General features: G+C 33.5%; 1 protein-coding gene across 6 annotated transcripts in view; it reads left to right on the top strand.

The window, feature by feature from the left end:
- LOC105485441 (polypyrimidine tract binding protein 2) overlaps nt 1-24,339 on the top strand; it is a 93,247-nt gene that overhangs the window by 45,633 nt on the left and 23,275 nt on the right. For 5 of the 6 annotated variants that reach the window (XM_011747794.2, XM_011747797.3, XM_011747796.3 and 2 more), the window contains exons 4-8: nt 2,329-2,501; nt 3,331-3,474; nt 10,167-10,331; nt 10,418-10,528; nt 17,594-17,789. In XM_011747794.2, coding sequence (XP_011746096.1) covers nt 2,329-2,501; nt 3,331-3,474; nt 10,167-10,331; nt 10,418-10,528; nt 17,594-17,789 — 789 coding nt within the window. Of the gene's footprint in view, nt 1-319; nt 1,891-2,328; nt 2,502-3,330; nt 3,475-10,166; nt 10,332-10,417; nt 10,529-17,593; nt 17,790-24,339 lie in introns of those variants that run through there. The other variant, XM_011747798.3, reaches the window with a different exon arrangement.

Genomic DNA, 24,339 nt, shown 5'->3' with positions numbered 1-24,339 from the left:
AAGTATATGCATATTTTTTGGATTCTGTGCTTTAGCTTACATTTTCTGTTAACTGGCCTCGAGATGATTTTGTTAGATAAGATACTACAAAATGCAAAGTTCAGTCTCTTCCTTTTGACAAATTCAGGTGCCCTGTGCCCACATAAATCTTTGTCAGTAGTGAAAGGACATGGGATAGCTTCCTGTAGTTTTTTTTTTTTTTGAGACGTAGTCTCGCTCTGTTGCCCAGGCTGGAGTGCGGTGGCGCGACCTCCGCTCACTGCAAGCTCTGTCTCCCAGGTTCACGCCATTCTCCTGCCTCAGCCTCCCGAGTAGCTGGGACTACAGGCGCCTGCCACCACGCCCAGCTAATTTTTTGTATTTTTTTTTAGTAGAGACGGGGGTTTCACTGTGTTAGCCAGGATGGTGTTGATCGCCTGACCTCGTGATCCCCCTCTGCCTCCCAAGGTGCTGGGATTACAGGCGTGAGCCACTGCACCCCGGCCAGCTTCCTGTAGTTTTTTCATATTTCTGGAGTGGTGAAGTGCTAGCCAGCCAAGATTTTCAGGGTAATATATTCAGAAGCCAGAGCTTACTCTTCTGTACAAAGACAACCTAAGGGAATTTTTAAATGCATTGGCTAGCTGTTCAAGTATATAAACCTAAGTGAAACTCCTACAGTAAAATATGACTTAAGTATAGCTTGAGTCCATATATTATCTCTTAGAGATACCTTCTGTGGTCATCCAGTAAAATAATTACTACCATCATCTTCCAGTCCTAGACAAAGTCACTTTTAAGCACATCACTGTTTTACTTCATAGCACATACCATAGAAAGTATCTGGTTCAGGTACTAGTTAGTCCAGCTCCCCACTATAAGGTATCAGGAATCATAATCGTTTTGTTCACTCTGCTGTACCCTCAGAACGTAAAACGTTGCTAGACACATCCCTGAATACCCAGTAAATGTTTAAGGAATTAATGAGTGAATTAATTTTGAAGACACTTTGGAGACCAAGATAATCTTACAGTCTTACAGATATTGTTGAACATATACAAACACATTATATTGTTTATAGGTTGTGTTGAATGTTTTGGGAAATACCATAAATTACCTAAAGGTTTATACAAAATGGAGTATACATGTATATTTCTGAATGTGTCAAGATCCTTCATTTTAGCTACAGTCTCAGAAATATCCTTGAGATCCTAAAAGATTGAGAACCATTGATTTGGCATAGTAGATTGCAAGTCCTTCAAACAACTCTATTTAAATATTACCTATTTTATAGGCATTTTGAATAATGTTTTTATTTTTTGGTGAAGATTTGGAATGAAGGCCGTTAACTAATTTGTTGATTAAATTATATTACTTTAAATCTCATGGTAATAGAATAAGATAATTAAGTTCATGAGTGATTTAGAGTATATTGATCTTAATAGTCACAAAATATTAGGTAGTTTAGATGGTAATAGTAATATATTAGAAGAAGCTCATTGTAGATAAGCCATAATTGGATTGACTGCATTATCAGTTTTGTAAACTTTACATTCTTTGATCCCACATTCAAGTACGTTTTTCAAATCAAACAATTTATCATTTCTCAGGTAAAATTATCTTCCTAATTTTTGTCAACCTAGTTTTTTCACTTTTAAAAATATTCATATTAGTTCATTATAAGATGATTAAATTACAAGATACAGTCATAAATCTTGGAGATAGTGATGGGGATACCCTCCGGGAAATGCATTGTTAGGTAATTTTGTCACTGCATAAATGTCATAGAGTACATTTACACAAACATGCTACCCATGTAGGCTATATGGTATATGTAGCCTTTTGCTCCTAGGCAACCAACTTGTATAGCATGTTACTGTTCTGAATACTGGAGGCAGTTGTAACACAGTAGTAAGTATTGATGTTTCTAAACAGAAAAGGTACAATAAAAATATGGTATTATAATCTTATGGGACCACCATTGTATATGTGGCCTGTCAATGACCAAAATGTAGTTAATGTGGCACGTGACTGTGATTGTATTCTTTAGTCATTGGACAGTTTCTTTATGAGATTACATTTTAATGTTGTTATTAATAATTACTCTTTATAATACTATTGAGAAACACATTAACAGCAATCTTAACTAATTGATAATTTCATTTAATAATAGGTGGATGGGATTTTATTCCTTTGAAAGCCTAGCATTTGAATTTTTAAGAATTATTTAAGTATTCTCAGATACGTTTTTAAGTTCTTTTTGGAAATTTGTAGTTTTTTACATAAATAGGAAGATTCATACATTCTTTTATTGTTGATATATAAAGACTATTTTTTAATGTCTTTCAGCCAATGGTAATGATAGTAAAAAATTTAAAGGAGAAGATAAAATGGATGGTGCTCCTTCTCGTGTACTTCATATTCGAAAATTACCTGGGGAAGTAACAGAAACTGAAGTTATTGCTTTAGGCTTACCTTTTGGTAAGGTGACCAACATCCTTATGCTGAAAGGAAAAAATCAGGTACACTTTTTTTGGGGTTTATGAAATGTTAAACCCCAAACTATCCAGCAGGTGTGAATTAATTGTAAAAGGGAGAAAATAGTAGGTTATTTTTCTTAAAGAACAGAAGTTGTATTCTCAGTTTTTCAAGTAGGTATCTGTGGGAAACTAATGCTAGGTAGCCAAATTGAATCACTATAGTTTTTAAACTTTGCCTTTTGAATTCACTTTAGGGCTGTAATTGAGTAATTGTTATGAAATTGTGGAAAATACAAATGAAGTATTTCTTTTACTGTGGCTCTGTCTTGGATACCAGAAATCAGTAGAAGTACTAGTCGCATCTTTCCTTAAGCTTACTTTATGAGAATATGCAATTTTATTTAAAAATATTAAATGATGCCATTTAGAATAATTTATGAAATTTAACACTCCCTTTTATATACTTAATGTTAATCTGACATTTAATTTGTAATGTTTTTCTTTGTCTCTGTATAATTATACTGCTTTTTAAATGACTTGGAAATCATATATTCTCTAGGGTAGAAGTGGTAAAATTCTGATGCTAGAAAATATTTACATTTTCTCTAGCATTTGCTGTGGGAATAGATTTGTGGGTGTGAAAAATCATAGGTGGAAGGTAGAAGCAGCATGTACTCAGTTCTAACTTTCTTCTGAGGTTAGCTTTAACTGTATACCTAAACTTCAACAAGAGATTTCTAATTCTACTTATTTAAAAGTAACTTGAAAGATTATATTCTAGATAATTGATTAAAATCAACTGAATAGATTGCTCAGATATTAATTTTATTTGAATTTATAGTATTAAAAATTGTGCTACTTAAATTTTCAGGCATTTTTGGAACTAGCAACCGAGGAAGCAGCTATTACTATGGTTAATTACTATTCTGCCGTGACACCTCACCTTCGTAACCAACCGATATATATCCAGTACTCGAATCACAAAGAACTAAAGACAGATAATACATTAAACCAAGTAAGTATGTGTAGGTGCATAAATAAAATGGCCTAGAACATATTATGAATCTCATAAACATTAATAGGAAGGAAATGTTTACCTGTTCAGATGTTGCTTATAGGCATCTTCTTGTTATTTTTAAGGTATTTTCATGCAGAATGTTTCTGAGTATTAAATACTATGTCATTTTAAATTCCTTTAAACCCCTGATCAAATGTTCTTTTTCTTGTTGCAAGTTAAAATTTTTGTGGAGAAGCTTATCAGGTAGGATTTGTTATTAGCATAAACTATTTATACGACTCTCCTGCTTAGAATTTAAGGTATGAAGTTCAGTGCCTTTGGTTATTTGACTTTTTTTATAAGTTTTAATTTCTTATGGAAAAACATTTTTGAAGATGTGTTAATGGTTTTCCTGGAAAAGAAATCTTAAGGATGAGGAATATATGAATGTATTGATGTTTTAAAAATGTAATGTAGAAGATATTATTTAAAATTAATGTATTTAAAAATAGCATTAGAATGTTTTCTGACCTACATTATAAGACTGCTGTAATTATCTAAAACTTTCGCTGTTTTAATATAGTTTTAAAACTAATGATATCTTTCTCTGTCAGTAAAATACAGACTTTTTCTTAATAAAAATGTAACGGAAAACTATTCCTCATAGATTTTTGTCACTTTACAAAGTGACAAAATGGTTTAGATAGTTTATGAAAAATAAGCTTGTAAAACTTTTTACCTAAAAGATAGGACTGAAATTTCAGCTGTTTTTTTAATTTGATGATGAATTTTTAATTTCTTTTGAAAAAGAATGTACGCTTCTAATAATTATCAAGAGGAAGAATACCAAAAGAAAATATCTGCTGTTCTTTCTTTTTACTTAGATTTTTTTTTGCATTTTTAACTTATTTTTAACAAATAATGGTATATACTTAACGGTGTTCAAAGTGATGTTTTAATACATATATATAGTGGAATGACCAAATATGGCTAGTTAACATGCTCATCATTTCCAATACTTACAATTTCTTTATGGTAAGAACATTTAAAATTCCTTTAGTACACAGTGGAATGTGGAAAAACTGTTTTTCCTCTGCTCACACCACAACAATCAACACAGAAGGCTTCTGCGGCCAGAAATGTGAGGGAATTTTTTTTCCACATGGCAAGCAAGCAGTCAGGTCTACAGTGTTCTCCAACTTAGCTCAGTTTCAACACTATCTGCCAGGAGATAGCATCAGATCCCACAGGTTGAGGGCTCAGTCCCACAAGATGTCCTCAGACACCAGCAAGTCAGGCCTCTGGAACTTCTGATTGACCAGCTTTAAGTTAGGGTTCCCACAGCCCCCTTTTTGGATTTCGTTAATTTGCTAGAGCAGCACAGAGAACTCAAGGAAACATTTACTGAGATTTACTAGTTTATTGTATAGGATAGTACAAAGGATAATAAGCCTCTAATCATGCCTTGGTCTTTCAGGTGACCAGTCCCCATCCTGAAGTGGGGCTGCCAGCCATCAGTGAACTCATTAGCATACAATATTATGCATTACAGTAGTTGCCATGCTGTACAGTAGATCACCAGAACCATTCTTCCTGTCTGAAACTTTGTACTTTGACCATCATCTCCCCTTTCCCTGTTCATTCCTCCCTCCCCCAGCTTCTGGTGACTATCTTTCTACTCTACTGATGTGAGTTCTGCTTTTTTAGATTCCATATGTAAGTGAGATAATGTGTCGTTTGTCTTTCTTTGGCTTATTCCTTATTCCCTTAGCGCACACAGTGTCCTCTTAAAATGGCATTTAATGTCCCATTTCTATTTCATTATTATTTAAGTAATTTGCAAGCACATTCTCACGTTAAAAGATTAAACAAAAGGAACACGTAAAAAATAAAGCTGGGGACTAGGCTTGGTGGCTCACACCAGTAATCCCAGCACTTTGGGAGGCTGAGGCGGACGGATTACCTGAGGTCAGGAGTTCAAGACCCCCCCCCCCCGACCAACATGGCGAAACCCTGTCTCTACTAAAAATACAAAAAGGAAAGAAAAAAAATTTAGCAGGGCATGGTGCCAGATGTCTGTAATCCCAGATACTCGGAGGCTGAGGCAGAGAGAGTTGCTTGAACCCGGGAGGCGGAGCTTGCAGTGATCCCAGATGCGCCACTGCACTCCGGCCTGGGTGACAGAGCGAGACTCTGCCAAAAAAAAGAACAAAGCTGGCGCCTACGCATGGATGTGGAGGAGGGGGACTTAGGATGACCGTTGGAAGCCCCATTGAGAGGGGATATTTGAATAATGATCTTCAAAGTGGTTAGGGAATAAGCCACTTACTTCAGACAGAAGGAATAATCAGTGCAAAGTTCTTCTGTTGAAAAAAATGCTTTACAATTTTATTTTTCATTTTCTAAAGCCCTTCAATCTCCTTTGGTCATCTTTTTTTTTGTAGTCAGTTATGTCTTGTGACAGCAGTACTTTGAGGATACTAATTACAGTATTTAAAAAATATATCACTCTATGCTGAGTTATTTTTTCAGTGTTAGCATTTATGTTTATCTTGTTCTCACTCTCTTCATCCCCTGTTTGTTGTCTCTTCATATTTCAGAATGGACAATTATATTTTGTTAAAGTTGTCTGCTTTCCTCTAGGATAAAGTAATGAAGAGTGTCTACCAAGCTGTTACTCCCATCCCCCCCAAATACCAAAGAGCTCTTATTCTGGGTCACAAAACTCCCTTTAGAATTTCTGGTACCAGCAGGGCACTTTGGCTCGTGCGTGTAATCCCAGCACTTTGAGAGACTGAGGTAAGTTCGGGGCAGCAGTGAACTGGTCACACCACTGCACTCCAGCCTCAGCATCAAAATGAGACCCAGTCTCTTAAAAAAAAAAAAAGAAATAAAGAAAGAAGGAAATTCTGGTGCCTTTAAGAGAGAGGTTTTTTTTGTTGTTGTTGTTTGATGGTGAGGGTACAAGTTGGTCAGAGGAGGGAGAAGAGAAATTTAGCTCTTTGTTAATGAACTAGACTTTCTGTTCATCCATTTTTCACGCACTCCCTCCTCCTGTGAACCTGCCAATTTCTAATTTGGTTCCTGTGACTGCTACCAATATAACTCCTGTTTGCTGTGTGTTCACTGTGTCTCCAGTCTATTTGGTTCCATTCATTTTCTGTGTTCCAGGAATTTGATAAAATTATTCTCAGCTAATGATGACCTTCCCTCCCTTCAGTGTTTGTTTATTTTATATTCATTCACTTCTAGGCATTTTAATAGGGTTTCATAATAGAAGACATGCAAATGGGTATGCATTAACCATGAATTCTTCCACATCCCTTCTTGAAATCACCAGGTCCTATTAGTTCACACTTTTTAATTATCTGCCTTGTTTTCTCCATCTTTCCTGCTACTTGTATTGCTCAAACACACTCATCTGTTGGCTATATTACTACAACAGTTATCTTTATAAACTACTTTCTTTTTCTTTTCCCTCTTGGAATTTTTTCTGCCTAGTACAGCCAGTGCATATCTTTCTCAAATGCACATATCTAAGTTACGCCCATGCAGTAGGTCCTGTTCATGCTCAGGGTAAAGGCCTTTTCTGAGATTACTGCTCTTTGTCCTCTGTTCTACTTCCACCCTATTTGCTTATGCTTCTGTCCCAAAAGTAATGGTGTATCCTGTAACCTGGCATGCTTTCTCCTGATGTTAGTTGTTTGCTGCCATTATGTCACTGCTCTCATGCATGGAATATTGTGGGTTGGCCTGCCTTTTGCACCAACCTTCCTCCACCTCACACTTCACATGACCAGTGTTAAGTATCTTGAGGTCTCCCTTTAGCTATTACTTCCCCTAAAAGCTATCCCCTGATAAGCAAAGAGTAGATTAGGTTTGGATTGAGAGCCTTAACTCCAAATGAGATACCGCTATGCACATAACCAGAGTGGCTAAAATTAAAAGGATAGGTAATAAAATATTGGTGACAGCCAGTTTTGAAAACTTGGAATATCTGCTGAAGTTGAGCATATACTATTCTTTGACATAAACTCAAAGTTTACTCCTAGGAGGAGTAAACTCGCTCCTAGTTAACATACCTGAGAATATATACATATGTATGTTAAAAGATATGTCCAAGAAAATTCATGGAACACTGTAGTAGTCCAAAAAACTATAAATGATCCAAATGTTCAACAGCAGCAGAATATGTTGTGGTGTATTCATTTAGTGGAATATTGCTTTTTTTTTTTTTTTTTTTTTTTTTGAGATGGAGTTTCAAGCCTAGGTTGGAGTGCAATGGCGTGATCTCAGCTCACCGCAACCTCTGCCTCCCAGGTGCAAGTGATTCTCCTGCCTCAGCCTCCCAAGTAGCTGGGATTACAGGCATGCACCACCATGCCAGGCTAATTTTGTATTTTTAGTAAAGACGGTGTTTCTCTATGTTGGTCAGGCTGGTCTCGAACTCCTGACCTCAGGTGATCCACCCACCTCGGCCTCCCAGAGTGCTGGGATTACAGGCGTGAGCCACCATGCCCGGTCGGAATATTGTATGGTAAATAAAATGGACAAGCTACTGCTACGTGCAGAACATGGGTAGTGTACATCATAATTACTGAAAGAAGCCAAACCTAAGTAGAATACATCTGATACGATTCCATTTTTGTAACATGGAGGAAGCATGAGTATGGCTTACAGAGTGTTGATAATATGTCGTTTTTTATCTGGGTAGTTATTTCACAGAGATGTCCAATTTGTGGTATTTTATGGAGCTTTATACTTAGGTTTTGTGTCCTTTTCTGTGTGTGTGTAATATTTTGGTAAGAAGTTTTATTAAAATCTATGTTGGCAAGCCAACTCTGCTCCATGAATTATAAGAAAAAATATATGAAGTCTTTAAAAAAATGAAATCATAAAGAAATGTATGAAGTAATTTGTTACTGGTGTGGTAGAACATGATTGTTAAGCCATAAAAGGAAGATAGAGAACGATGAATAGTGTTAAATAAAAGTATGAATAGTATTGAATTAAAAAGTATGAATAGTATTGAATAAAATATGAATAGTATTGGGAAAAAAGTATGGAATAAGTATAATATTTGTGTGTATATATATGCTTGTAGATGTAGCTAGTATCTCTGGAAGGATACCTAAGATAATACTGTAAGGGGTTGGTAGGGGAAAATAGAATGGATGACAGAGTTGCAGAGGAATTTTTAATCTTTTACACCACTTTTATACCATGATCATGGATTCCTATTTTAAAAAACACATTTTATTATTTGAAGCAGTAGATGTTAGTGTTTTTCTAAGTTGTGGTAGTCTATGCTTGTTATTATAGGTAAATACCATAAGAACATGTTCACTAATGAAGATAATATTGCAATGAGCTACTTAAAATATTTAAATATATTTAAACATTTGAATAGCTACTGCTCTATAAATCTAATTTTACCAATTTACAATTAGTTTTTCAATAATAGTATCAAGATGTCTACTAAAATAAATAATCTATTACATTTCAAAATGTTGGGTTTTAGTAAGTCATTTTGGCTAATATATAAATTTATAGATAAAATTAAGTAACATTTAAATGATTGTGTAGATATGTATCTGGACTCTCAAGCCATGTGATCTGTGATTATATAATATTTTAGTAAAATGACTGTTCTTGTTTATTCTCCTAAGTATCTTAATTCTTTTGTATTCTCTTTCATTAACTGTTAATGTAGATTTTTCAAACTGTAAAGCTATGTATAGGTATTTGTGGTATTTGTCATTGTTATACTTTAGAACTATTTGCCTTTGTTGTTTTTTGACCACAGATAAGGTAGAAAGAAATTATGTCCTTATCATAGACTCTCATAATAATAATAGGAAAGGGATAATAGTAATAAAGGCAGTCTTTTGGAGGGAGCATTTAACATAATATTTGATTGGAAGATTTCCTACAAATACTATGTTTATTCAATTTTATGGTTATATTTTTTCACATTTTAAAATCTCAGAAATTTGATGTGTCCTACAGTAGTCTATCTTCCATAGTTCAATTGGCAACATCTATTAGTTATACTTAAAACAATAGTGCATTTTATAATTGATGGTGTATTTGATACCGTAAAATGTATGGGAAATATCCTTCATATAATATCTTGAAGTTTACCTGAGAATTTTTTGGTTTTGGACTGGACTACACATCGATTTCTATTCTAAAAATTTTGGTGTCAGAAGTTAAGTGTAGTATGAAAAATGTATTTTCTGCACGTTCCTATTTTAAGATTGTATTAGAAATAATAAGCTTTATGGGAATTCTTTTGGATAATTCAGTAACCCCCTTGTTGAGATTTACAACGTCACTGTTTTTTGGAGTGATTTATGTTAAAGTTTTATTGTTCTCTAGATTTCTGTTTAAAACATTTTCTGATGATACATGTGTCTGTAAAACTACATCTTGTTTTTTGAGAATAAATTATATATCGTATCTTTGCTTGTTCAACATTGATTCAAAGCCTGGATAATTTTTTTGAATGAAATACTAGTAGAATATTTGATTTATTAAACAGGTAGTACCTGGCTCATGGCAGGTGCTTAAAAATATTTGTTGGGTGGCCATTAAATGTTGTTTAATCTGTGTAAGTTCTAGGAACAAAGTGAACTAGTAGTGTAACAGGTAGCAAAGTATGTGACGATAGTGGGTATGTTTCTAAACTACATAATATTAATTTCCAGCGTGCTCAAGCAGTTCTTCAAGCTGTGACAGCTGTCCAGACAGCAAATACTCCTCTTAGTGGCACCACAGTTAGCGAGAGTGCAGTGACTCCAGCCCAGAGTCCAGTACTTAGAATAATTATTGACAACATGTACTACCCTGTAACACTTGATGTTCTTCACCAAGTAAGTTTAATCTTCATAATTACCTATAAGTTAGAGAAATAATAATATAGTAAATAAGTAATGTTTTATTTTTAATGTTTTAACAGATATTTTCTAAGTTTGGTGCTGTTTTGAAGATAATCACATTTACAAAAAACAACCAGTTTCAAGCTTTGCTCCAGTATGGTGATCCAGTAAATGCTCAACAAGCAAAACTAGTAAGTCTTTCTTTTGAGATAGTGATTTTTTTTAATTGAAATGTATATGTAAAAATATATACATATACTTAATGATATCTTGCAGTATAGATAGTAGAAATTGATAGCATTAAAATAATATTAAGAAACCTTAATATTTGTCATAAAAAAGAAATACTTATTTTTAGGAAAATCATAGTTGTAGTTAACCATAATGTAGGCTTCTATTATTTTACTTTTTTTTTTTTTTTTAATTTAAGGACACAAGTTTGTACTCTTAAGAAAAAAGCAGGACTATGTTGGGGATGTGCACCTGCATAAAATTTGAAGTGGCTTTTAGTGGGAATTTCAAAGTAATTAGTTTTCAAGAGAGTTTGGCTGAAATACTCAGATGTGGCTCAAATGCTATGATAGGCTCTCAGTTTATTTAAAATTATATATTTAATGTCTTTTTTTTAAAGATTTTATGAGTAGGTTTCTAGTCACATTTTATTTATATCATTTATCTTTTTTGTCATTGTTATTTATGGAGGATGTGAGGTCATTGAGAAATGTAAAATTTCCTGTCAAGGCTGCCACTGAAAACTGCAAACCACATCTTTGCTTCCAAGTACCTTAATCTTCTGTTTGTATATCTGAAATCTACTTTTGCTCTGTCTCTTTAACTTTTTGTGCCATAGTATCTCATTATTATTACTATTCCATTATTAAGCCATTAAAAATTCGTTATTAAGCCATTATTATGAAACCATTTAATAAGCTTACATTTGTCGTAACTGGTTTTCTTTCGTTCGTTCGTTCTTTTACTTTCAGATTAATTATTCTAATACTTAAATGCTTCCTCCAGATCAAGATTACTTCTGTGGGGCCCAGACCATTTTTTATAATTGTTTCATTGCATTTGCATCCTCACAACCTCATTTCTGGAGCAAAATTAGTTGTAGGTAGCAGAAAGGCTATACAAGTAATAATAGCATAATTGTAATAGTTTACCAAGTGCTATAGTCTCATTTTTTCTGACCACTACTCTATGTTATCAGCAAAACAGGGGTTTCCCCTTTGTTACAAGAGGATGCTAAGATTTAAAGGTGAATTATTTATAATGAACACTACCTATAAGGTAGACGTTTTTTCAGTCTCAGACTTTCTTTCAGTATGCTGCTCCTCACTGGTTCTCAGGTATAATCTAATCTTATTATGCTTTCCTCTTCAGGCATAGGTTGACAATTAGAATTCTTTTTTTTCCAAAAAATGAGTATCCTCCTTTCACATGCCGTGGCTACCAAAATCAATGTGGTATGATGTTTTATGATTAGGAGACAATCTAGAAATCATGGTTTCTGTGACATTTTTCACAACTTCAAACATTTAAATATAGTCTACATTTTTCTTGGTGTGGAATATTTTCCTTGCTCTTCTGACCTCAAAGAAAAGTATTTGTTAGAGGACCAATTAAATGAAATTTGGGGATTGTACTGCATTTGAGCTATAATTCTTATGGGGAAAATAGTTTATATGTGTATCTTGTCTGAAATAATACATGATTACATTTAATCTCATAAAAGTACCTCAATTAATGTCAACTGTTTGCAATTTTCGTTTAATCTTCTGTGAACAGATACTAAGCATCCAACTATAATATTGATGTTTGTGCACAGGTATGCACTCAGGTCTTCTTGGCAAAGATCTAAAGTTATAATTCTAAGACAGTAGATAATTGTTTTATTAAGTACTTATTCTGGTATCAGAACTCACACTTCACTTATTAGAGAAGGAAAAATAAATTTGTTTCCTAAACTTGCTTTGCCCCATTACCTTGTAATCTAGACCCTTTGGTAAAATTTACATTTTTGATAACTACAGTAATGTTCATTTTACATGCCTGCATCTGGGCTTTACCTAGAGAATATCACATAATAACATAATTTGACAATTGGTACCAGTTTAAATCCATCAGCATCAACTACAAAGAAGCCCCCTACTCTAGTTTAAAAATCTCCTCACATTTCTTCAGTCAACAGTTTCTCTGTTTTTCACAGTGCCTCTATCAGATAGAAATTTTCCCTTCTACCATATCTCTCGTCACTCTCACTTGCTTGAAGAAGAAAATCACATGGAAGCCTCATCAGTTTTTCTTGCAAAATCTGCTAATACTCACACTTGTCTTTCTCTTCTAATAAAAGGCATAGATGTTTAGTTGTGTAAGACCAATAAACACCAAAGCCTATCGTCTTCTGCCTCTCAAGAGACTGCACTATTTGTCATCCCCTCTTTCTCATTTGTTTCTCTCTATGTTGGCCACTTTTCACCAGTTTCAAGTATTCTCAGCCTCTTACATTTTAAATGAATTTACCTTCAACTTTCAATCCATCCGTCTATAACTCTACTTTCTATCACCCTTCCTCCCCTCTCCCTTTTCACTCATGACTTCTTAAGTAGGCTATCCTTGTTGTTTATTCTCATTTCTCTACTTACTATAATTTGGTTTTAGCACTGTTGACCCAAATTACTCTTCCCCAGTGCCACCAGTGATTATTAGAGTAGCTAAATGCTAGTGGTATGATTCAGTCCTTGTCTTACTTAATATCTAGATAATATTTGACACTGTGCACCCTTATCTTAAAATTCTCTTTCTTCCTGGTCTCTGATACTTCTCACCTAGATTTATCCTACCCCTCTGACTGTTTCTTCCTTGTCATGTCACTCCCCTTCTACCTGGGAGGCCTCACCTGCTCTCACAGCTCCGTTAAACCTCTGTGATTCAGACAGTGTTCACATCACATTTTCTAGCTCAGACCTTTCCTAAGAGACCCACACTAAGAACCTGGCAGTCTAATGGTTATCTTCAAACTTAGTGTGTTCAATCCAGCTCCTGTTTTTGGTGTCTACTGTTAGTAAAGTGCAAGATACCAACGTCAGTCTCATTAACAAGCCAGAAAACATGGTATTTTTCCCCTTCCTTCCAGCCTATCATTAGATATTATTGATTATACCTCCTAAATTTTTGTTGAATCTGGCCTTTTTTCTCCAACTCTTTTGCTGCCACTGCAGTCTAAGCCAGTGTTATTCAAGATGCTGGTCTCTCAAGGTAGTTAGTGTATGTCACACTGAAATCAGCATACTTCTAGCAAACAGTATACTTAATGTCGATATTGACGTAAATTTTGACACAGACTTATATTCATGCAGAGTGGCCTGGGCTGCTGGACCGTGAATCATGATTTGAGTAGCATTGATGTAGTAATAGTTCTCTTTCATGTCTCTCCTTCCTTGGCCTTCTGACTGAACTCACCATTTTGACATCTTCCTCTGCCTCCATTATTTTTCCACAGAGTACTAAGAATGATATCATCCTCAAGTCATATTGCTTCTAATCACAATACCCTTTAGTGACTTTTTTGTCCTTGTGATGAAGTCCACAGTTCTTATCATGGATCATGGCTTATAAAACTCTAAATCAGTCCTCAGCTTGCCTCTCCATTCTCCTCTCATGCCTTTTTAGCTATATTGGAGTTCTTTAAATAGCTTGCATACTCTGTATTTTCTCTGATGTCTTGATCTTACAGATTGCTGTTCCATTTGCTAATACTATTTTTTCTCTTCATCTCTTTATGCCCAACTTCTGCTTCTCTTTGTCTTTCAAGTATCGGTTTAGAAGTCTCTTTCTGAGAGAAGTCTTCTGTAACATTTCAACTAGATTAGATCCCTTCCTTTCCCAGTTATCAGTGCCACACATACAATTTTTAATTTGTTAAATGTGTATATTTTCTGTTGGACTGTAAGTTCTGAGTACCATGTCTGCTTTATTCTCTGCTGTATTAAGCGTTGACATTTAGGGTGAAAATCAGAAGTCATAGTAACAATCCTAATTATCTATAAAAAGTATTTTATTCGATCCTCATATTTATTAAAGGAAACACCTTAATACCTTCTAGAAAATCTTGTTTATTTATTGGAAAGTAGTGTATTAGGCAAAGATGTGCCTTCTTGGCATTCTAATTCAGCTTTTGTAATGTTGAGGAATATAATTACTTGATGCATAAAAATACCAGTCTTTTTTACAGTATAATAAGACAGCTAATGTAATCTCCTTTTCACCTGGGATTTAAAAATTGTTTTACGTAGTCCTTACATTATAACACACATGAGTAGGAAATGGTTCTTTTTGGTTTTTGTTATTAGAAACAGCTTTTCAGAAACATTATGTGTTTCTTAGGAATATCTAGTTGACACTGGACAGTGATATTGTGTCTTCTGGAAGTCCTGTTTATATGATCATTTTATTTTAACGTATAAGTGGGTTGTTTCTTATTATTTATTTCTTCCAGGAGATTCCATTTCATCACTAATAATAAAAATAAATATGAGGTAAAACATTTGTGAAAGTAAGATTGTGTCATTCATTTCCTTCTCGCAGAGTACACATTGCTTTATGCAGATTCTTTGAGAGACTTAATGGATTGTCCTTTCCTAATATCTTGGGCAAAGATTCTGCTTGACATCTGCTTAATTTACAATCTGTATATTTTACATTCATATTAATGGAGAATTTATGATGAAATCAGTGGTTTTAGGATGCTTTAGGAAAATCCTGCATAATCTACCAGGGTAGAGTTGATAGTGGTAAATAATTAGTCTGAAATATTACATTAGTATTATAAGCTTAATTTTGTGTTGTTGATTTTGATAATTTTTCATGACTTGCCAAAAATTAAAAAGTAGATATTTAAAGAATTTGGAAGTTATGGTTTCTCTCATCGTGTGCTAAATCTGATCCCCAACAATCTCTTCAAAAAAGTAAGTTATAAATAGTAAACATTCTGAAAAATGGAAATAGTTTTATTGTGGCTTTTCATGTTTTTAGTCCATATGCAATGTTTCATTGTGCTGCTATAATTATGCTTTCTTTGCCTAATATCTTTCCTGTGTTTTGATTTCCATGTTTTAGCCATAAACTTCAAATTTACATGAAAATTTTTTTCTGATTGTTTTTGCTTACTGTCTAAACTTTCACTGTGAGTAGGCACATTTGGAAGGTCTTTCTGCAAATTGTCTTGAGCTTTTACTGTCAGAAATCTTAACTCCAACAAGATCACCGCATTCCTGATTGCTGAACCACAGGACTGGTTTGTGTGCTACTGCTTTTCTTGGGATTTTGCAAATACATGAGCTTGAAGTGAGCTTGCATATGTTTTTTAAATTTGATTTTACTCCCTTTCTTGTTTGTGGTCACCTACTTTAGTCAACTATTTAAAATACCTGGATTTTTGTTCTCATGCATCCTCAACTCCTATTTCTTTCCTCTTTTGCTAACAGATGATTAATTTACATCTTGTTTGCTTATTTCTCTAGCTCTTGTACCTTAGGTATACTTGTGTATTTTCCACCTACATAAAGTTTATGTTTTTGTTTTTGTTTTTGTTTTAATGTTCAAAGGGAGAAAATTTCAAAGGTTCCTGGAGGGCTTTCTAACAGTGGGCATATTAATTGTTAGATAATTTGGCAGTCGCCATCAGTATTGCTGGGAAAGAATTCAGCTCCTAAAAAACATAGTGTGGGTTTAGTAATTTTGTATCAGCACTTTTAGCATTAACCTAGATACTGTGACTCAAAGCCAGATCTTTTCTCATAAGGTATCATTTTCTCTTTGATAACATTGAAGTAGTCACCTAAGAGTGAATTTTGCTACTCCTTTTGATACTTACCTGTTGTGTAGAAATGTCAGTTCTATTACTTATCTTACATTTTCCCTATAGGAATGCTACATTAGTAAATAAATACATATCTTCAGTTCTTTGTTTGCCTTTACACCAGGGTGTTGAATTAATAGTTATGTTATTCTGGCTGATAAAGTTGATACATGGCTTCCACTTTTATGTGATGATAGGTACCTTGCCTAACCCAAATGTAATTCAAATCCTGATACGTATGAAGTCCCTTTGAGTTTTTACCAGTGCTGTGATGAAGTGGATGAACCTGTGTTGAATTATTTTCTAGGTTAGTTTTTAGCTAGGTAAATTAGTCACGTAAAAAATTCATGTATTAAGAGAAAAGGTTTTATATTCCCAGAGGTGAGAATATTTGAATTAAAAGCTTTATATACTTAAGCTAACTGTAGAGGTTTACTTTTTCCATAACACGACATGTTTATTCTTTTAATGAGAAGTTAACAGTATGTTCACCTGTTCTCTAGTTTGTTTCCAGCTTCTATCCAGCTGAACTACAAATGGTGATTATATAGGAGCAGAAAAAATACAAGATAATCATAGCAGTAACATAGTCCTTTATGTTGTATTTTCACATATGTGATCTTTAGTTTACTCCTCATAATAACCCTGTGAAGAACCATGACAGCCATTGTCATCATTCCTGTTTTCCCAATTAAGAAATTGAGATTCAGAGAGGTTAAACAACTTGCTTAAGGTGACCTAAAAGACTCTAGGCTTTTAATTAATCCTAGACCTGGCACTTGTCAGTTTCAGAACTTTTCTGGAATGACATTGGATTTACTAATTTCATCAAGACAGTCTGATTGGGGGTGAACATTTCAGGTTAAGAAAAATAGTTTTTTCTTTTTTGCCTCATTTTATGGGAATTGCTATTATGTGTTAGGATAATTTGGTTTGAAGCAGCTTTGTACAATGTGGCATCAAATAGCAGTTACCTTATAAAACTGTACTGAATCATCAAAGTACTGCCATCCAGCAATAAATATCTGTATAATAAAATTAACCTTATTGAGCAGAGTAGTGTGGCACTACTTTGCAGGACTTCCTGTTTGTGATCCTTATTAATTTTTTTATTAAATTAACCTATTTGCAATTTTTTACAATTAAAAGTATTAGCATGGATGCTTAGCTGATTGTATTTTAGGTTGAAGTAGCATTTTCTATTTAAAGAAGATAATATTTGGGGGAAACTAATACATGGACAGCTGGAATAGCAAAATTTGATGTATGAAATTGGAATCCTTTTCCTGGTAGCTTTTAAGTTCGAGTTTTTGTTGTTGAATTTTATTAAAATTATACTTTCACTAATTTTTATTTTTTGTTTAAGATTGCTGATATACTTTATTCACTTTTACAGGCCCTAGATGGTCAGAATATTTATAATGCCTGCTGTACCCTAAGGATTGATTTTTCCAAACTTGTGAATTTGAATGTAAAATACAACAATGATAAAAGTAGGGATTATACTCGACCTGATCTTCCATCTGGGGATGGACAGCCTGCATTGGACCCAGCTATTGCTGCAGCATTTGCCAAGGAGACATCTCTCTTAGGTATGATTTTTATTGGCTTAACCACTTTTCTCCCATTTTGCCAAATGGAAAAGTACCAGTAAGTATAATGAATCCTTCCATTTTGGACCTTACCAAATTGTGTTAGGTTTCATGAGTTTTCTTTTTCTCAAGTGAGAAGGCATATTAATACTGTTAAGAACAACCCAAAGTGTTCTCCGTAACTCTACGTAAAATTATGTTAGTTTTGTTCCTTTTAATACCTTTAGCTTCTCTTCCATGCCACTCGCCCAGAACAAAAGAAGAAAAGCTCTAATGAAGAAATACTGTTGAATTCTTAATGCCATAGTTACACTTTAAACTTGATGTCACTATGCCTAAGTCTAGGCCCGAAGTTCTTGTGTGTGTTTTTCAGTGCTGATCTGATTGTTTTAATTTAGCATTGCATGGAAACAGTGAAATATTAAGAGACAAAACATACATAATGGGTGGAGGCATGTAGGATTTTTTTTTTTGAAGCATATTGTAGTGGCCTTTAAACAATTCAAACTAGAAGAAATTTTCTGTAAAATTAATTTTGCTATTTCTTTGCATTTTGTCTTAATCATTTATATTTTACTTTGTACCACAATGGACTTGAGCCACTTAAAAAAAAATACAGTGCAAGCATATGCAGCTTATAGTTGATAGAGTGAAATCAAGATGAAGAAAAAAATAAAAATCTTATTTTGTAAGTAAAATATGCAAAGTGATTTTATAAGATGGAATTTTAGAGTCTCCTTTTATTTGATGTATTTCTTGATTTCTAGTATTTGTAAGATTATCTTTAAGTCATGATTTTTATACATATGGAACTCAAAATTGATAGTTGACAAACTAGCTTTTACAGTTTAGTTTATGTCCATCATTTCAAAAAGAAAAAAATCGTACAATTAAGTAGTTATTGGAAATACTTACTTCCCAGTATATAACAATCATGCCATCAGTTTGTGAATCTGAAATCTGTAAGTGGTATATATGTAGAGAAATATACTCTTAAGGCAGTTGATATTTGATTCTAGTAACTAATCAGAATTAACTACCTGTTAATTCTGGCAACTTTAAACAAACAAATCTGACCCTTTATTTGAATTTTCTGGTATATCTAGCACAAGTCATAGTGTTTTTTATGACTGCAGTAGATGCTTTAGGTCACTTATACTCTTTCCTGACAGAATCTCTACCCCTCTGTGTGTGTCTAGCTGAATTCGTAATTCAAGTTAATAAGATTGAATATTTCACAGTATACAGTTTTTAAAGGCAAAGTCGAGTGAAACAGTGAAACATGGTTTTTGCTTATAATTACTACTATAGATTATTAAACTCTTTACTGATAGACATTGTTATAGAAAGAATCAGAATTTATTGAGTGGCTTCTAGGTCATAAGCATTCAGCTAGGCACTTGGCAGATACATTACTTTATTAAAACAGATGGTGTCATCAAGATTTTACATATAGTTTCTAAGAAGTTGAAAAATTCTTAGAAACAATTTAAAGATAAAATACCGAGAAACTCCAGCTAGCATTAACAATGGACTACTAATCACTTCTTTGGACCATACTGAGCTATGTGTATTTGCCCATCTGAATATACTTAGATGCGCTTGGATCCTGGGTGGGAGGCTTGTTTAGAAGTCACCTGGATTCTTCTCAGGAATTTTTCAGCATTTTCCTTGTGATCTTATGACCTTGGTGAAACTTTTAAAACAATAATAAAGTCATTTTTTTTTTCTTTCTTTGAGACGGAGTCTCACTCTGTGGCCCAGGCTGGAGTGCAGTGGCGCAGTCTTGGCTCACTGCAACTTCCACCTCCCGGGTTCAAGCGATTCTCCCGCCTCATCCTCCCGAGCATCTGGGACTACAGGCATGTACCACCACCCCGGCTAATTTTTGTGTTTTTTCGTAGAAATGAGATTTCACGATGTTGGCCAGGCTGGTCTGGAACTCCTGATCTCAGGGGATCCGCCCGCCTCAGCCTTCCAAAGAGCTGGGATTACAGGTGTGAGCCACCATGCTTGACAGCTTTTGTTCATTTTTTAAGTGTTTTATGTTTTTACATTAAAAGCATGTAAATTAAGTTCCTCCCTTCACCAAAAAATTGTCGTGTCTTTTTCCCTTCACCAAAAAATTGTCTAGTGTCTTTTTCCACTTCTGTGTTGAATTTTTTAGTATAATGCATTTTTGTTTCTTCATCTCTGCCTCATAAGAAAAAGGAAAAATGTTTAGCCTTTCCTAAGTGACTTCATTTTTTATCTGTTTTAATGTTTTTGCATCTTGTTATAACTGAGCTTTTTAAGTATACTCAAAAATAGGTTGAAAGTAGGTGAGTTAAAGGTTTTAAAAATCAGATAATGGACCCAAGTTTTGATAATTCACAAGAGATAACCATTTATTTTAATATTTTTAATGTAAATACATGTTTTTGTACAAAATTAAAATTGCTCTGTATTTGCAGATTTGCATTATCTTTTATTGTAATTGATATTTTACTTAGAATTTGTTTTAAAATATAGTTTTAATACCTGCATAGCATGTTAGTGGATATGTTGTACCTTTGAAAGTGGACATGTAGGCTGTTCCATACTTTTTATTAAAACACCCTTGTACTTTTTTGCCTCTCAAATTATTTTCTTAGACTAGATTCCTAGAATTAGAATTATTGGGTCAAAGAAAATGTTAAAGCCTATTTACATTATTTGCAAATTTCTTCATCTAAAGGTGATATTAACTTAAACTAACATTAATTATATATGAGGCTGGGTGTCCTACTTTTTCCCCTACCAGCATATTATTTTTTAATTTCACAAGATTAATTTGATAGGAAAATTTCTATTATTTTAATTTCTGTTAAGATTTAGTTTGCAGTCTTTAAATGTTTATTTGACAGTCACAATTCTCTAAATTGCTTACCTGCATTCTTTCTGTTAGGATGTACAATAATTTTTATAAAATGGGTAGTAAGGATATTAATATGCGTATTTTGGATAGGCCAAGCCTTCAGCTTTATTCACATATGTTAGACAGGTCAGTTTTTGGAAAAGTATGTTTAAATAATCTTACCTTTTTAAATAATTGATCTCAATCCCAAAGTATTCATTTGTACGACATGAAGACACTATTTTCTTCTTCATACATTTGGTGAATATTTGATCTCAGTTTCCACCTTTATTTTTGCTTTTTAAACATTGTTTACAGTGATACCCAATATCGCATAAGTGAGGACATGCCTTTTAGAATAGTAACTAAATCTTTTCCTCTAATTATTTAATCAGATGACTTCAACAAACTAGTATTGATGGGATTAACTTCCTGCTCAGTCTTCCTGAAACAGTACTTGTTCAAAATGAAGTCATTGAATTTGTTTCAAAAATTTTGTAAGAACACAAATATAAGGTGATACTCTTTTGCTAAATATTTGTGTTGGGCTTCCTTTACCTTGTATGATTTTTATATTAGATCTAGCTACTTGACTGAATTTAATTACTTTAGAATCAGTACTATAAATTTGAATTGATTTATTTTCCACAGTACTTTTTTAAGACTAACATTTATATCTGGCTTTTCTGTTTCCTTCAATGCTAGGTATCATAGTGTCTCAGAAAATGTAATTTGTTCAAAGAAAGGAGACTGAGTACTTTGTAATGAGTTTAAAAATCTGACATCTAAATACATAATCACAAACATGGCAGACTATTAGTCATTCACATATTCTGTTTCAAAGAAAACGGTGATCAAAAATCCTTCAGATTATAAATTGAGATATCATTATAATCGTTTTCTCATGTTAAGAGATGTAGTTAATTTATTAAGGGGTAGATCACTTAGAAAAGTTGCTGGAAGTAATTTTTCATGATCCTGTTGTCTGCATTCTAAAAATTAGGAGAGAGAGTGTGTACAAAGAATATTTATTTTAGAGCTTTCCTTGTATTTCAAATTGAGGAACAGGCATTCTCATCATAAAGTTTTTAAAAGAAAGGCAAAGCAGATCTTTTGTAGGAAATCATTGATGTTAAAATAGTTATCATTGTGAACAGATACAACATTTATTCATAAAGATAAACATGTAGGTCTTATAGAACATTGTTTCTCAAAATTTTGCTGCACATTGAAGTCACCAAATTCTACCCCAGACTGAGAATAGTTGGAGTGGGTCACAGGCATTCCTGTGTTTTTAGGATCTCAAGATGGTTTTACTGTGTAGCAAAAGTTGAGAATTACTGACACAGAAAATAACTCGTGACTTAATTAATGTCATTTAAATCTATTTTGGTACAGTTCTGCTGGCATAATTTTAATTAGCTGTTAAACTGAATTTTTTATTTTCTATCTGTGATACATAAAATTAACTGGAAAACTTATTTTGATTTTCTTTCTTTGTTACATTTGTATGGGTTATTCATTTGGTAATATTTATTAATTTATTATTAGAGATTTAAGCTGTATGCTAATATAACGAATCCCATACACCTGTCATCTTGGTTCAATAGCGCTGACACTTAGTTTTATCTATTCAGTTTTTCTTTTGTATTCTAAAGCAAATCCTTGACATTATGACATGTCTTCTCAAATATTACCATAGTATCTCTAAAATAATTACATTTTCTTACCAAACCATAATATGATTATTACACTTAATCAAAATTGACAGTGATTTCTTAATGTCATCAAATACCCAACTTACATTAAAATTTCCCCAATTATCTTGAAAATGCTTTTAAAGTTTTATTTGTTCAGAACAAGGTCCTATGGAGGGCCGCACATAGCATTTGGTTGTTTTATCTCATTAGTCTGTTTCAGTCTGTAATAGTCATCTCCCTTTCTCTACTCCCAATCTCACATCCGTTTACTTATGAAGTGACATGGTTATCCTTTTAGAAAGTTTCACAGATTAGACTAGCCTTGCTGTTTCCTTAGAGCGTCATGTTAATTTGTTCCTCTATCTGCTGCGTTTCTTATATAAACTTAAAGTTAGTTCCAAAGGCTTGATAAGATTTAGAGCCTGTTTTTCTTTCTTTTTTTTCTTTTTTCAAGTGCTTCTTGTGCTTCCTATTGTGTCTCAGTAGGAGACATCTAATATCTGGTTGCCCCACTTTTAGTGATTTTAATGATGCTTTAAGACTTTTGTGGATTTGGGTGTTGACCTTCTGATGCTTTCGTTACATTTTTTTCTGCTAATGATTTTAGTATACACTAATGGTTGCTACCTTAATTAATTTCACTAGTGGGTTGCAAATATTGCTTTTTCTCCCCTAATTCACATATTCCTTCTCTACATTAATTAGCTGAAAATCTTTATAAAGTAGAATTTTCCTTCATCAACTAGAATTATCAACCTTGTAATTCAATTTGTGCAGGACAATTAGTTAAATTCTTGCATTTATTTGCTAATTTTAAGTTTTTGCCCAGCTTTTGTTTTCAGGTAAGTACTTAAACCAGCTTATGAACAGGTACATTATAGATTCTTCCCACTGTCTGCTTTAAACTTTTGAAACTGTCAGTTGTTTGCAGGTTCTAGTAGCCCAGAGTGGTTTGAAATGGTGACCTTAGCCCCGATGTATGTAATTATTTAATTTGGCCTTGAACAATGGCCCAAAAAAGGAAGGGGGTGGGGTGGATAAAGGACTAAGCAAAATTAATTAAAATTTAGAAATCTTTCTCTCAAAAGGAATTCATGCCCATAAATGGAAGACCAGGATACATTAATATTTTCTCAGTAAATACCAATAGATTATAAATCACTTTTCTTGTATACATAATTGTGAAAAAGCCCATCCAGGTGTGCATGTGAGCTGTTTATTCATTGAGAGGATTTAGATCTTTTAGGTGTTTTTTGTTGTTGTATGTGTACTTTTGTGTAGTCTGCCTGTTCTATTCTTTTTGAATAGGATGATATGTACAATTTAAAAAAGTCTTTTGTGAAATGTGGCTTTCTTAAATACATTATTGCATTTCATCTACAGTGATGAAGGGAAAAACTACAAAACTAGACAGATTACGTATTAATTAGTATTGCAGTAGTGAGGTAATAGAGTAATACTGATATATTTTCTTACAATATATGTAGGTGATGCTTGTGTTCTTTACTTTTGTGTGTGTGTGTGTGTTTTTAAACAAGATTCATTATAGTCTTTCAGATATGATTTAATAAATTTAGGCTGTTCAGGGTTTCCTACAGAGATGAATGCTGCTTCTAAGGTTTTGGGTTTCTTGAACCAGAGCTTAGAAAGAACAAGAATATGGCATGGTATTTTCGTGGTTTAGTAAGGCTACTTTTAGTTAATTATTGTGATGTAGGCCGTTAAGTAGACTTCTCTAAAACGAAACCCCAGTGAAAAGGGGTTTTGAAGATGCATATATACTGGTTTCTAAGAACTAGGCTTTTTGGATCATTGGTATTGGTAGAAGGGATTTGCTGTGTTTTCTGCCGCCATTGAATCTCTGTATAAAGTTTGGCTCCGCTATCAAAATGCTTAGATAGATCCCTTTGCAGTAGTTGCCACCCTAGGAATAGCTCTAAAATTATTAAGTTAATACTAGTTCCTTAGATTCCAC

Source organism: Macaca nemestrina, chromosome 1, assembly GCF_043159975.1.
Source record: "Macaca nemestrina isolate mMacNem1 chromosome 1, mMacNem.hap1, whole genome shotgun sequence".
NCBI classification, from domain to species: Eukaryota; Metazoa; Chordata; class Mammalia; order Primates; family Cercopithecidae; genus Macaca; species Macaca nemestrina.
This window is presented reverse-complemented; position numbering and strand designations above follow the sequence as displayed.